This window comes from Saccopteryx bilineata, chromosome 8 (genome assembly GCF_036850765.1).
Source record: "Saccopteryx bilineata isolate mSacBil1 chromosome 8, mSacBil1_pri_phased_curated, whole genome shotgun sequence".
Taxonomy (NCBI): domain Eukaryota; kingdom Metazoa; phylum Chordata; class Mammalia; order Chiroptera; family Emballonuridae; genus Saccopteryx; species Saccopteryx bilineata.
The window spans coordinates 50,161,926-50,178,044 of record NC_089497.1 but is presented as its reverse complement, the minus strand read 5'-3'; the positions used below and the strand labels follow the sequence as shown (position 1 = coordinate 50,178,044).

General features: G+C 37.6%; 1 protein-coding gene across 2 annotated transcripts in view; it reads left to right on the top strand.

Annotated features, from left to right (window-relative positions):
- Positions 1-16,119, top strand: part of RABL3 (RAB, member of RAS oncogene family like 3) — a 41,506-nt gene that overhangs the window by 6,450 nt on the left and 18,937 nt on the right. The window contains exons 3-4 of one of the 2 annotated variants that reach the window (XM_066241433.1): positions 6,599-6,713; positions 15,624-15,753. In XM_066241433.1, coding sequence (XP_066097530.1) covers positions 6,599-6,713; positions 15,624-15,753 — 245 coding nt within the window. The remainder of the gene's footprint in view (positions 1-6,598; positions 6,714-15,623; positions 15,754-16,119) is intronic. The other variant, XM_066241432.1, reaches the window with a different exon arrangement.

Genomic DNA, 16,119 nt, shown 5'->3' with positions numbered 1-16,119 from the left:
TAGTTTTATTTTGTCACTGTGATAAATTGTGTTGATTGATGTTTTTAAATGTCAAACCAACTTTGCATTCTTGGGATAAACTTGATCCTGATGTGTTAGTCTTTTTATATATCACTAGATTCAGTCTGCTAATATTTTTTCAAATATTTGCACCTAAACTTATCAGAAATATTAATCTGTCATTTCTCTTTCTTATCATCTTGTGGAATTTTGGTGTCAGGGTTATGCTAACTTCATAAAATGAGTTGGGAAGTGTTATTTTTTTTGGGGGGGAGTGTTATTTATGTATCTGTTTCTCTGGAAGAATTTATGTAGGATTTATGTTATTTATTTCTTATGTATTTGAAAGAATTCACAGGTGAAACCATCTGGGCCTAAAGTTTTCTTTGTGGGAAGTTTTTAAATAACATTAAAATATGAAAATGAGCCTGGTCTGTGGTGGTGCAGTGGATAAAGTGTCAACCTAGAAATGCTGAGGTCGCCGGTTTGAAACTCTGGGCTTGCCTGGTCAAGGCACATATGGGAGTTGATGCTTCCAGCTCCTCCCCCCTTCTTTCTCTCTGTCTCTCCTCTCTCTCTCTCTCTCTCCCTCTCCTCTCTAAAATGAATACATAAAAATATATATATATATGAAAATGACTGTTATCTTTGTGTCAGTTTTGGCAACATGCTTTTGAAAGAATGTATCCATTTCAAAAAGTTGTTTTTATATCCTCTATTGTCTTTCAATATCTATAGGATCTTTGGTAGTATTGCTTCTTTTGTATCTGTTATGGGTAACTTGTGGCTTTTCTCTTTCTGTCTTGTCAGAGGTCTATCAGTACAGTTTTTGGCTTTGTTGATTTTCTCTATATCATATATATATATATATATATATATATATATATATATTTGTTTTCTATTTCATTAATTTCATCTCTTTTCTTTAAGATGTCCATACCTTTTGGCAGTTTAATTTGCCGTCTTTTTCTAACTTCTTGAAATGGGTAGTTGCTTCATTGATTTTTTTTTTCAGGCTTCCTTTCAGAACTCTGAGGCTCTAAATTTTTAACTAGACAGTTTCAGCTGCACCTCTGAGATTTTGTTCATTATCATTCAGTTCAAAATGTCTGACTTTCATTATAATTTATTTTGTGACTCAGGGTTGTTTAGAAATATGACACTTAATTTCCAAACATTTGAGAATATTTATTATCTTTTAATTATTGCTCTCTAGCTTACTTTCATTGTCTTCAGAACACACACTGTATGATTTCATCCTTTGAAATTTGGTGAGATTTGCTTGATGTCCCATTGTATGGTTAATTTTAGTAAATGTTTCATGTGTACTTGAAAAGTATACATATTCTGTAGTTACTGAATGCAATGTTCAAGTATGAGTTAGGTCAAGTTAGTTAATTATTTTGTTCAAATTTTATTTATTTTTTGTCTGCTTGTTTCATCAGTTGCTAAGGAATGAGTGTTATAATCTCCAGCTATTAGTGTCAATTTGTCCTTTCTTATTTTAACTGTTAAATTTTCATTTATGTATCTTGAGGTTATATTACTAGATGTGTACTAATTTAAGATTGTTTAAACTTCCTGAAGGATTTAACACTTTACCATTGTTATATGTTTCTTTCCAAATCTGGTAATACATTGTGCCTTGAAATCTATTTTGCCTAATAATAAAGTAAGTAACCAACTTACTTATTCTTCCCATTTTTACTGAGATATACTGGCTTATAACTTTGTATTAGTTTAAGGAATGCAACATAATGATTCAATGTGTGTACATATTACAAAATGTTTTTTACACTCAGTTTAATTAACATGTATCACCTCACATAGTTACAAATTATTTTTCTGTGATGAGAACTTTTCAGATCTAAGTGTCCATCAACAGATAAATAGAGAAAATTATATACAAGCGTGCACACACACAATGGAATATTATTCAGCCATAAAAAGAAAGAAATCCTGCCATTTGCAATGACAAATACATATAAGTACGTGTATCTCTTGTAAGTAGGGTATAGTTAAAGTTTGTTCTGATAGGTGAATAGTATTTGAGGAGCACTGGTTTGGACAGTGGTTCTCAAACTTTTTGAAGTCAGGGCACACTTAAAATCCTATAAATAATTGTAGATGCACTATATACAAATTTCTGAGAACTACGTTATAATAATTAAGTCAAATATGAAAGAAAAAAATATAAAGTCCAAGAGTGCTTTTATGGTAATTAAACAAAATAAATATAACAAAATTAAATTTATTCTGACATTAAAAAACATTTTTATGTTACATTTTTTGAGTTATGCTTTTTAGAATTCATAAAAAAAAAGAGGGGTTAAAAATAAAAAAAACAACAAAAAAGTTACAGATACATTCTTAGTAAAATTTAGTAAATTTGGCAGGTCCCGGCACAAATGTATTAAGTTTTTTCATTCTTGTGTTTATGAGAAACATGAGCCTGATATGTCCTAGCAATTTCTTCAATGTTTGGGCATATATTTGAAAGACAAACTCTCATTTCCTTGTCAACAAATTGAAGAATTCCTCTCTTTTTACTCTTAATTGTGTTGAATGCAGAAAACCCCCACCATACATATCATCTTAACTCTACACCAAACAAAGGATAGAAGAAACTTTTCTTTCTGGGGAACATGGGGGGTAGTGTAAACAATCCAGCACCACAGCTTAACAGCCTTTTGCAACCTAATCAGGCAAGTGAGGTGGGGGGTTGGGCAGACTGTCAGTTTATAGCCAATTCCCCACACCTCTGTCCCCCAACAATCTAAACTCCAAAAACCCTGTTGTTTTTTGATCCCCAACAGGCACATATTTCTCTGGAATATCATAGGTCGCACCTGGAAATCTTCTAGGGTGCACCAGTGTGCCCTGGCACACACTTTGAGAACCACTGGGTTAGAATATGGAATCAGTCTTCCAGGTGGATATAGAATTGGGTAATGACAAGACTTGCAGCACACAGATAATAGTGTGAATCTGCTACTGATAGGAAGCTAGTAGGTATAATAAGGCAAGGAGAGAGAGAAGATAGTACAAGTGGATGGTACAAAGCCTTTAAATAATGTAAGTTTTTTAAACATAAGGACAGAGGAATAATGTACTGGAAGTAGTTTTAAAGAGTAAGCCAGGCAATTTTTTTTTATTTTTCAGTTACAAGGGTGTAGGAATATGCTGTGAAAATATACAGAGTTAGGATTACAAATAGAGACAGAGAGGCACCCTAGGGCGAAAGCATGGAGCAGACGAGAGTCCAGGGGCCTCTCTGACCCATACTGGAAACAGAGCATGCTAGAAACAGCAAAACAGCAGGATAAGATTTAGCAACAAGAAAACATTTAGACTCTCAGAACAGAGATTAGAAGTCATCATGTTCCTTGTCCTTTACTTCACCTCCTTAAAAGTTCTGCTATCTGCTTCCTTCAGTGATTTGTACTGTCTAATTAATAATCTGTGTAAGGCTGGGGACGGGGCTTTAACGCTTGGATCTGCGGTCCAGGACTGTTGCCTCCCCTCGGTTCCTCTGTGCATTTTATCTGGTCTCCGAGTAGTTCATTGTCACGGGGACAAGTGGTGCCCCATGTGAGGAACAGGAACCAAGTGACAGGTGTGCTGCTCTGAGTAGTCATTGTCACCGCAACATGGTGATCAGACTGAGGAAGAGAACTGCATCCATCCCAGAGGGCGGCAGGAATAGAGGCTGGCATCGGCTGATACAGTGACCTTGAGGATAAGAATAATTTGGAATTTTGTCACCAGGGAGTGAGGCTCCAGGAGAAAAGTGGAAAGCTTTAAAGGGAGAAAATAATTGGGGGTTGAATGATGGGTAGTAGAAGCAAAAAGCAATCGGGGACGGACGAGAATGTGAAAAGCCAGGCAAGGCCCACTTTATATGGTGACTGGGGATGACAGGGATGTAAAATGCCTTGAGAGTAGCTGGTAGCAAAATTTCCAGAGAAACTTTGCCCCAAAAGTCCACCGTATATGAAGGTGGAGGTTTGGTTGTGTCTGTAAGGGGTGTCTGTGCAAGTCCCAGAGACCAGACCAACGTGAGATTGGTTAGTTCTCGTGAGTCGGACCAAGGTTTAGAAGGAACAGTAGTAATTTCCTTTGGAAACCATACTTTTGGAAAAAGTGAAGTTGGAGTTTCCTTTAGTAGCTTACGCTAGACTGCATATTTTTGAACTCTCTCTGTAGTCCCAACTGAATAAAGGCTACAGGAGTCCAAAACAAGTATTATGTAATGTGACTGATTTCACTGGAATGAGTGTGGTACTGCTAGACTCCTTTAAAGCCAGCCTGTCCTGAATTGCATATTGTGGAAGAATGGATCCTGTGGGGTTGAAAGCAACCATGCTCTTGTTCCTCTTCATCGTATCTGCAGCTGATCCGTCTTCCATCTTTGAGAAGAATGCATTTCTTGAGTGACAACATAAATGAAAGGCATTTTTAAGTGATAATCTCAAGTAAAGTTGTCGTAGGTATATAAATCTTTTTGACTATTGTTATAATAAAATGAACATTTCTTCCTTCTTAGCAAGGATGATTATGTCTGCTAAAGCCTTTACCTAAGTAGCTTGGAAGGACACGTTCTTCCTAGCAGCTTTCATATTACAATTTCAGCTTCATAGCTCCGTTGTTATTGACGCCTGTGAAAGGGGACCTCCAGAATCAGTGTAGACACGGATACACAAACAGCTGCCACACAGAGCTCGTTTTACATGTTTAAGAGCCAACTAAAAATAGCAACAATAAAGGTGATAATGTAATTGTTTAATTTCAAGTACTAGATGAAGCTAATGAACTTAATGAATGTACTCAGTAATTACTAACATTTTGGATTTAAGATGCATTGCAGAGGTGTTAATAACTGAACTAAAGGCAGAAAGTTTTTATTTTGTGGTATCTTTATTTATTCCTGTCTTCTGATTTTGTTGCCCCAAGTCTAATGGGACTAATATAAATGCATAAGTACTCTTATTTATGCAAACAACTTACAAAACTTGATCTTTTCACAGATTATAAATAAGGAAATTGATTTGTCATTTCTAGTTCATTTTAATGGGATTTTAAGTATAATTTACCCATTGATACAATCAATATTTATTGAATTCCTCTTTGGACAGCATAACAATGTGCAGGTACTGTGGAGAAATGATCTTTAAAATAATAACACTACTACTAATAATAAAAGATGGCAAACACTTTAGTTAGACTAGGCACCTATTTTACATACCAGTTCATTTTATTCTCACGACAACCCTTCAAGGTAGTTACTATTAGTGTCCCTATTTGCCAGTGAAGCAGTTGAGGCACAGAGATGTTAAATGACTTGTCCAAGGCCACATTGCTAGTAAATGATGGAGTTGGGAGCTGAAACCCAGGCGGTCTAGTGCAGAGCCTGTGCTCTTGATCACTCTTCTCTATTGCTTTGTGTTCCAGAATAGCAGTAAGAAAAAAATATTCTAACCCTGTTAAGTTACAGTAACTACTAGACTCATGTGGCACTTTAAATTTAAATTAAATAAAATTTAAAATTTAGTTCTCCGGTTGAACTAGCCACATTTCAACAGCTCAGTGGTCGTATGTTGCTAGTGGTTACTGTATTAGACATTTTCATTATCACAGAAAGTTCTTATATAAACAGCACTTACATAGAAATTAGTGTTCTAGCAATTCAAGTGAGAAAGTGAGATGCTTGTGAAGAATGGAAAGTTATACTGAGTATTAATGATTGCAGTGAGTGGCCTGGCAATGGATGAATGGACTATTTCCCAAGAAGGGGAATATATATTTATAGGTGAAAGAGAAAGAAATAGTAATACATTCAGTTCTGGACATGATGAAGGGCAGTATCTGAGTTATCCACCTGAGCTGTCCAGAAAGCTTTTGAAAACAAGGTGCTGAAGCTCAAGAGAAAATTCTGAGTTGGAATCATCTGTATAAAGATAATCCTAAATCATGGGAGATGATGAAGTTTTCAAAAAAAGAACATTTAGAAAGAGAGGAGCTGTGAACTTTGGGGTATATTTAGAGAATTGAAGGTGAAAGACGGGTCAGAAAAAGATTGATCAGAAGGTAGGAGGATAGCCAAGTTGATGAAATACCACAGCAAAGACATGAGAATTTCACGATTTTTAGTGTGAAATACTATAGAGGTGTAAGTACTGAGAAGGAGAAAAATTGAATTTGTGATGATGAAGTCAGTGCTGACCTTTAAAAGTGCAAGAATCTTAGTGGCAGAACCCAAATTATGTGAATAGGCAGAGAGGAAATAGAGACAAAGATTTAAGTCAATCTTTCACAAAGTTTAGAGGTTAAATAGAGGAGTAGACAACTACGGAACAGAAGGGAAAAGTAAATGGGGTGTTTTTGGTTTTGGTTTTGTTTTTAACTGAAATGAGTTTGGCTGAATGCAAAACATGATTACTTGAAAGGAGAGGTAATTAGCGGCAACCTCTATATTAGTCATTCATAATTCATTCATTCAGTACGTATATTGAATACCTACTGGGTATCAGACACTGTAGGGAATAGGAAGTGCACACATACTTCATTTTATTGTGCTTTGCTTTATTGTGCTTCACAGATGTTGTGATTTTTACAAATTGAAGGCAAGACCCTCCACCAGCACAAACATTGTGATTCACTTTATTGTGACCGCTTTATTGCGGTGGCTGGAACAAACGTGCAGCATCTTCGAGGTATGCCTGTAGAGCCGTGACCAAAACAAATCCAGTTCGTGCTCCCTGATGCACTTTCTGAGTTGCTCTTTTCTATCTTTCTCTCTTTTCTCCCCACTCTCTCCTAAGACCCTTTCTGCTTCTCTTTAGCAATAATTCTGCAGGCATATTTACTAAACCAAACTTACTAGCATCTATAATGTTCAGCATTCTTTCTTGATGTGTATGAGTTGCTTCACTAAATTTGTTTTTGCTTTTTAAAAGTTACAAGCAATGAATTAACTCTTCAAATGAGACAAAACCCTTTATATTTAGTGTTGATTTGGTTTCCAATAAAAAGTTGAGTTAAGTAAATGAGAAGTACCAACACAGCAGTAGCATTGAAGAGTATGGCTCTTTTTCCTATTTGATCATCAGCACATACAATTGCTGCCTGTTGAGAAATTTTTCCTTGTATAATTGTAAAGTCTGTAACAACTTTATTAAATCCTTGATGACCCATTTAAGTATAAAACACATTGCTTATAGTTTTACATTCCCCCCCCCCATCAAGTTGGGTTCTGAGTATCGCACTAAGGAATCATTTATTGTGTCACTAGCAATACCTGTTATAGTGTCTGGCTTTCCCTTGGAGATCACTCACCCATGTAAAAGATAGGGTGTTATAACTACAAGTTACAGGTCACTGGTTTAAAGTTCTTAGGGCTCATTTTATTTGAATTAAGCTAAACAGTATTAATAGAATAAGTTGGAAAGGAAGGACATTTTTTTTTTCTAATGCTAGAGGGAAACAATGAAAGATTTGACTGGGGAAGGTATTTTGTCAGTCTGGTTTGGGACTATGTGTAGTCAGAAGTTTTGGGTAGCAGACTTGGTGTATTGCAAAGTGAAGAGGGCTTGCTACCTGGGAACTGTATTACATGATGACTATTCTTAGAAGAACTACAGTAGCCTGACCTGTGGTGGTGCAGTGGATAAAGCATTGACCTGGAATGCTGAGGTCACTGGTTCGAAGCCCTGGGCTTACCTGGTCAAGGCACATACAGGAGTTGATGCTTCTTGCTCCTCCCCCTTCTCTCTCTCTCTCTCTCTCTCTCTCTCTCTCTCTCTCGTTCTCTTCTCTAAAATGAATAAATAAAGTAAAAAATATTTTTAAAAAAAGAACTATAGTCTTTTAGGGGAGGTAACATTTGACATTGAAATAATTTTAGAGATAAAAGTGGTGTGCTGCAATGGTTGCTAGGCTGTGTAACAGAATCGCCTAGGGAGCTTTCTTTAAAAATAGAGGTTTTTGAGCCCCACCTAGAAGCTTTAGGGGTGGTCCAAGAATCTGTATTTTTAACAAGCTTCCTCTTAGTTCTGATTTAGTTCATTCTCAGAACTGTACTTGAGAAGCACTTGGTATTCAGTAAAATAATAAGCTGAATATCATAAAACATTGGAGAATGAGATACCCTAAATTGATTGATTGATTGATTGATTGATTTAAACAAATATAGCCAAGCATCTAATATGTACTATGTCCTATGCTATTTTCTGGGCCTACAAAGATGAATAATACATGATCCCTGTCCTTAACACTCAAAGTCATAGAAGAAATATTGGCAGATAAATAAGACAACGTGGTTAGAAATTACTGTTGTATACAGGGTGTTATGGGAGCAAACAGGAGTACCTAAACCACCCTGTTTGGTTTTGGGTCTTGAAGGGAAGGGAGACAGGATCAAAGAAGCTTCACTAATATGGCTGAGCTTTTTAAATTTTTTTTATTTTTTTATTTTACAGAGACAGAGAGAGGGATAGATAGGGACAGACAGGCAGGCATGGAGAGAGATGAGAAGCATCAATCATCAGTTTTTCGTTGCGACACCTTAGTTGTTCATTGATTGCTCTCTCATGTGTGCCTTGACCATGGGCCTTCAGCAAACCGAGTAACCTTGCTCAAGCCTTGGGTCCAAGCTGGTGAGCTTTTGCTCAAACCAGATGAGCCTGGGGGCTCAAGCTGGCAACCTCAGGGTCTCGAACCTGGGTCTTCCGTATCCCAGTCCAACGCTCTATCTGCACCACCGCCTGGTCAGGCTGTGGCTGAGCTTTTTGTTAGCAGATAACTGATTCCTTATAACACTTTGTATTGCTTGTTTTAATGGTTTTGCTTAGAAATATTGCTAAAATATGTTTCCTTTCTTTCTTAAACACAACTCATATCATTTACCCTTTTTACTGATGCCTTAGCATGATTGCATATTATCAGTTATTTATGTCATATAACAAGTAGTAATACCTTTTATCACAGTATATAGAATTAATTCCCATTATACAAAATGGTCCCAGTTGCTATGACTTTCCTGTCCTCTTTGTTGTCAGTCTGATAATTGTCTTCTCTTAATGACAATTTGGCTGTCTATATTATATCTTATTTATTTAAACTTTTCTTAGACAAAAGGATTTGAGGAAAAAAATTGCGAATGAATAAAAAATGTAAAATGTTCTAGAATTAAATATAGAATGTGAGTTTTTAGTACATTTTATGACATCTGTTTTAACTACTGACCTGTATTGTTTTTTATTATTTCAAACCCACATAATATACATAATACAGCACCTTTATTCTATAGAAACTAGACCCAAAGATCTCAACAATAGCCTGACCTGTGGTGACACAATGGGTAGAGTGTCGACCTGGCACTCTGAAGTCACCGGTTCAAAACCCTGGGCTTGCCTGGTCAAGGCATATACAACAAACAATCAAGGAACAACTAAAGTGAAGCAACTATGTGTTGATGCTTTTCTCTCTCTCTCTCTCTCTTTCTCTCTCTCTCTCTCTCCTCTTTCCCCCCTCACCTCTTTCTGAAATCAATATATAAAATCTTTTTAAAAAAAAAAAAAAAGATATCCAGGATGATCAGTGGCAATCAAGGAATATAATCTAGGCCTCCTGATAACAAAATAGTTCCATTCTGTAAAATCAGAAGTTCTTAACTAGGAGTTATGACAAAATTATTTAGAAAATTGTTCAAAGTATACATACCTAATACCCCCAAATGTTTTTATTCACTAAATCTGCCACGTATATTTCTTTTCTTTTTAAGGACTTTTTTCTTCTTTTTAAAAGTATATTTGTGATGATTTGATACACATATACATTGTGAAAGGATTTCTCCCATCCAGTTATTTAACACATCCATCACCTCACATACTCATCTTTTTGTGTGTGAGAGAAAACATTAATCCTATTTTTAGCATATTTCTAATATATTATTACTAACTATAGTCACCATGTTATACCTCTGATCCTCAAACCTTATTCATCTTACAGCTGAAAGATTATGCCCTTTTGCCAACTTCTCTCTATTTCCCCTATTTTCCAACTCCTGGAACCATTATTCTACTGTTTCAATGACTTTGACCTTTTGTTTATATTTCACTTACCAGTAATATCATGCAAGATATGTCTTTCTCTGTCTTGCTTGTTTCACTTAGCATAATTCCCCCAAGATCTATCCATGTTGTCATAGAAAAGCAGGATTTCTTTCTTTCTTATGGCTGATAATATTCCATTGTATATAATGTTCTATTGTATATACACATCTTTATCCATTCATCCATTGACAGTTAGGTTGTTTCCAAATCTTGGCTATTGTGCATAATGCTGCAGTGAACATCGGGAGTGCAGATATTTCTTTGAGATCCAGTTTTCATTTCCTGGGATTGCTAAATTATAAGGTATTAATGTTTTTAATTTTTTTGAGGACCATCCATACTGTTTTCAATAATGCCTGCACTAATTTACATTCTTACCAACATTGCACAGTGGTTCCCTTTTCTTCACATTCTTGCCAATGAGTTTTCTCTTCTTTTTTTTTTTATTATACAGCCATGAGGTGACATATCAGTGTGGTTTTGATTTTCACTTCCCTGATGATTAGTGATATTGAGCACCCTTTTGTGTTCTGTTGGCATCTGTATGTCTTTTTTGGCGAAAAAATATCTATTTAGTTCCTCTGCTTATTTTTTAATTGGACTGTTTTGTAGGGTTTTTGTTTTGTTTTGCTATTGAGCTGTGTGAGTTGTTTCTATATTTGGATATTAAACCCTAATCAGATACATTTGCAAATATTTTCTCCCATTTGATAGGTTGCATTTTTTTTGTTGATGGTATCCTTTACTTTGTAGAAGCTCTTTCATTTGCTGTGGTCCCATATGTTTATTTTTGTTTTTGTAGCCATGTATATTTCTTTTCTAAATATTTTATTGATTTTATAGGGAAAGGAAGGTAGAGAGAGAAACACTGATTTTATTGTTTATTTATGCCTTCATTGGTTGATTTTTGTGTGTGCCCTGACCAAGGATTGAATCCACAACCTTGGTGTATCAGGATGACACCCTAACAAACTGAGCTAACTTTAATTTTTTTTAAGTGAGAGTAGGGGAGATATAGGGACAGACTCCGCATGTACCCCAACCGGGATCCACCCAGTTTCTCCTGTCTGGGGCTGATGCTCTACCCATCAGGGTAGTATGTATATTACTTTTTTTTTTAATCTTGGAAGATTCTGATACACACCCCTGAACCACCATACCAAAATCTGGCTCTTGATTTTATTCTAATAGATAAGGTTGCCATATATCAAAATTTGTTTCTAAACAATTATATAATACAAGCTTATAGAGTCTGGACCATACAAAAGGGATTTTACTGCCCTGGCCGGTTGGCTCAGCGGTAGAGCGTCGGCCTAGCGTGCGGAGGACCCGGGTTCGATTCCTGGCCAGGGCACACAGGAGAAGCGCCCATTTGCTTCTCCACCCCTCCGCCGCGCTTTTCTCTCTGTCTCTCTCTTCCCCTCCCGCAGCCAAGGCTCCATTGGAGCAAAGATGGCCCGGGCGCTGGGGACGGCTCTGTGGCCTCTGCCTCAGGCGCTAGAGTGGCTCTGGTCGCAACATGGCGACGCCAGGATGGGCAGAACATCACCCCCTGGTGGGCAGAGCGTCGCCCCATGGTGGTCGTGCCGGGTGGATCCCGGTCAGGCGCATGCGGGAGTCTGTCTGACTGTCTCTCCCTGTTTCCAGCTTCAGAAAAATGAAAAAAAAAACAAAAAACAAAAGGGATTTTACTCTTACCTAAGAGTGGAAGAGTGATATGACCTAACTTACATTTTATGTATTTATTTATTTATTTACTTATTTTTATTGCTTGATTTTAGAGAGACAGAGAGAGGAAGGAAGAGAGAGAGAAGCACTCAGTTGTTGTTCCACTTATTTATGCATTCATTTGTTGCTTCCAGAATGTGCCCTGACAGGAGGTCAAACCCATAACTTTGGCATTTCAGGACAATACTCCAACTGAGCTAACCAGCCAGGGCCTAACTTGCATTTTAAAAGGATCAGTCTAACTACTGTATGGAAAACGAATGTTGGGAGGAGGATGGCAGGGAACCTGTAAGCCCATCAAGATTCTAGTAGGAAGGTCAGTTAGGAGATGATTACTTTAATTCATGCAAGGAAATTGATAGAGGCTTTGAGCTGGGTGGTAACAGTGGAAATGATGAGAAAGGAACAGATTTCATATATATTTTTAAGGCAAAGGCAAAAGGATTTACTGACAATTCCAATTTGCCGTATGAAAGGAGTTAAGGATCACTGTTAAGTTTTTTGCCCTTCAAGTAACTGAAAAGATGGAATTGGCTTTTACTGAGACAAAACTGGGAGAAGAATAGGAGGATAATCAGGAAATTGTTTTTATTTTTATTTTTTTTATTTTTTTATTTTTTTAAGTGAGAGTGGGGAGATACAGGGACAGACTCCGCATGTACCCCAGCCAGGATCCACCCGGCATCTCCTGTCTGGGGCTGATGCTCTGCCCATCTGGTGCCACTTGCAAATGAGCTATTTTTTTAGTACCTAAGGTGGAGGCTTGATGGAGCCATCCTGAACACCTGGGGCCAACATGCTCGCAAAATGGAGCCATGGATGTGGGAGGGGAATAGAGAGAGAAAGGAGTGGAGTGATGTGTGCCCTGACCAGGAATCAAACTTGGGACTTACACACAACGGTTTGATGTTCTACCACTGAGCCAACTAGCGAGGATCTAGGAAAATATTTTCATATGTTAAATTTGAGGTATCTATTAGACATCCAAATTATAGTCTGGTTGCTATGATAGTCTGAAGTTCAAGGAAGTGGTCCAGGATGGATAAAAATTTGGAATTGATCAACATAATAATGACATTTAAAATCATAAGACTAGCTAAAATTGCTAAGACAATTGCAAGTGTTGACAGAAGAAGTAAAGAGATCCAAAAACTAAATCTGAGAATGCTTCAACAATTAGAGGATAGAGAGATTAGAGAGATAAGGACAACCCCAGTGGAGACTGAAAAGGATTAGCCAGTGAAGGCGGAAGAAAACCGTGAGACTGTGGTAGCCTGGAGGCTAAGTGAAGAAAGTATTGCAATTTGAGGAGTGATTAGTTGTGTCAAATGTTAGGATAAGATAAAAACTGCTCATTGATCACTGGATTTAGCACTGTGGAAGAAGCCATTGGTGGCCCCGATAAGCAATAATTCAGGTTGTGATTGGGGCAAAAGTGTGACTGGAATGAGTTCAAAACAGAATGTAAGACAGTTGAGAATAGACTCAAAAGTCCTTTCGAGGGCCTTCCCTATGAAAAGGAACAGAAAAACTCAAAGCACTAATTTGAAGGAATATATGCACCCCTATGTTTACTACAGCAGTTTTTACAATAGCCAAGATGTGGAAGCAGCACAAGTGCCCATCAGTATATAAGTGGATAAAAATGCTGTGCTACACGTGGTACATTTACACAATGTAATACTACTTGGTCCATAAAAAAAGGAAATCTTACCTTTTGCCACAGCATGGATGAACCTGGAGAGTATTATGCTCAGTAAAATAAGCCAGTCAGAGACAGACAAATACCGTATGATCTCACATGTGGAATGTAATGAACAAAACAGACAAAATAAAAACAGACTCAGAGATACAGAGAACTGACAGCTGTCAGAAGGGAGAGGAGTTAGTGGGCTGGGTGAAAAAGAGGAAGGGATTAAGCAAAACAGAAAAACACCTCATAGACACAGACAACAGTGTGATTATTAGAAGAGGGAAAGGCGGTGGGGAGGTAGGAGAGGATAGAGGGAATAAATGGTGCGGAAGGGTGAACACACATTTCAATAAAAATAAATATCATAAATAAGTAAAATAAAAGGAACAGAGAAGCGGCATGGTAGCTAGAGGAATATATGAAATCAAAAAATGGTTATTGTTTTCTCAGATGGGAACAATTATGGCATGTTTATATGCTGGTGGGAATTACCCAACTGAGAGGGAAATTTTGATGATGAGAGGAGCTAGAGGAGCTACATCTTTGATAAGAAAGAGAAGATGGGATCTCGTGTATGAGAGGCCAGTATTGGTCCTTAGGGACACAGACAGCCTATCTCTAATAGCTGGAGGGAAAGTAGATTTACAGGCACATGCAAGGAGGTGGAGAGATATGGGAAAACGGGTGGTAGAAGTTCTCTTCTGATTGTTTCTGTCACAGGAAGCAAGGTTATTAGCTGTGTTTGAGGATAAGGAAGAGATATTGGAAATTTGAAAAAGAGGAGAAAGTGTGAAATAATAGTTACCTTATCTAGGATAGCAAAAGAGGAAATGAACTATGCAGCTGACTGAAGGACAGCTCTAAAGATATACTTTAATTTAAAATGAATCCAGTCAGCTTGAATATGTATTTTTCCAAGCTTCACATTCAGCTAGCTGGGTTGTAGACATGGAAATCAGGGAGAAGGTGAATATAACTAGAGTTATTTGTCAGGTAAATACTATGTGAGTGGGGGCAAAGGAGTGAATAAAATGACAAATCAGGGAATTTATGCTTAGTTAGGAAGAGCAGATTAGGATATGGAAGGGGATTTGTGAAAGGTGTTAGTAGCAATTAGCTACATATAGTAAGGTGACCAACTTTTTTACAATGAAAAGGACAAAAATAAATTGAAGAAAATGATATCATAAATAAAAGAGGCCCTGGCCGGTTGACTCGGTGGTAGAGCGTCAGCCTGGCGTGCGGAAGTCCCGGGTTCAATTCCCGGCCAGGGCACACAGGAGAGGCGCCCATCTGCTTCTCCACCCCTCCCCCTCTCCTTCCTCTCTGTCTCTCTCTTCCCCTCCCGCAGCCGAGGCTCCACTGGAGCAAAAGATGGCCCGGGCACTGGGGATGGCTCCTTGGCCTCTGCCCCAGGCACTAGAGTGGCTCTGGTCGCGACAGAGCGACGCCCCAGTTGGGCAGAGCATCGCCCCCTGGTGGGCGTGCCGGGTGGATCCTGGTCGGGCACATGCGGGAGTCTGTCTGACTGCCTCCCCGTTTCCAGCTTTAGGAAAAAAAAAAAAAGAAAAAAAAAAAGAAATAAAAGAAACATTTTATTCATTGCAACAATAATACACTATAATATGATAAATGTATAATAAAAACATTTGTAATATTTTATATTGTAATTATGCTTACATGCCTATTACTTTTTAATAATAACTGTAGGAAAAAGTACTCATTTAGATACAAATATGTCATATCACACACAGTGTATCGACTCTGCATTGATCAAATATGGACATGTACAGATGCTTCCAGTATCAAAAGGAGGACATGTAGGAGGACACTTTGAGGGGAAGACAGAACTTACAAAAGGACTGTCCTTCTAAAGGACAGTTGGTCACCTTAACATACAGAGTCCTGTGAGGTCAAAGATTATTATTGGAGTTGGAGTATCAGAGGGAGGAAGCTTGTAAGATAGGAGGTGGTGACCAGAGACAGGGTGAGATGCTAATATGTAAAGTCCAATGTTTTAAACTGGAATGAGGGTGCTTACCAGTGTCCTAAGTGGCTATAATAATTTTTTTGATGCATTGATTTTTTAGGTTCATGACTACAAAGAAGGAACCCCGGAAGAGAAGACCTACTATATAGAATTATGGGATGTTGGAGGCTCTGTGGGCAGTGCTAGCAGTGTAAAAAGCACACGAGCAGTATTCTACAATTCTGTGAATGGTAAAGCATTTTTTATTTCTACCATTTACTAATGGTCTAAGAGTACAGATCATCTGATATGGAATGCTTGGGATGCTAGATTCAATTTAAGAAAGATTTAATTACTCACAACTCTTAATTTAAATCTGCATATCACATTTCAGTTTGTGCTTCTAGATTCTAACCATGTAATTTAGAACCTTAAACATTTGCTTTGTCTAAGGGTTTTTATTTCTATTATTGTCATAAACTAAATATTGAGAAATAAAATTGTATTTTGGGTACTTGACATGAAACATGGAACTTTCAAAACACTGTCCCCTGGGAGTGCTATTTATCTAGTCAGCTGGGTGAGTACAATGGTACTTACCAGAATCCCATAGTCTT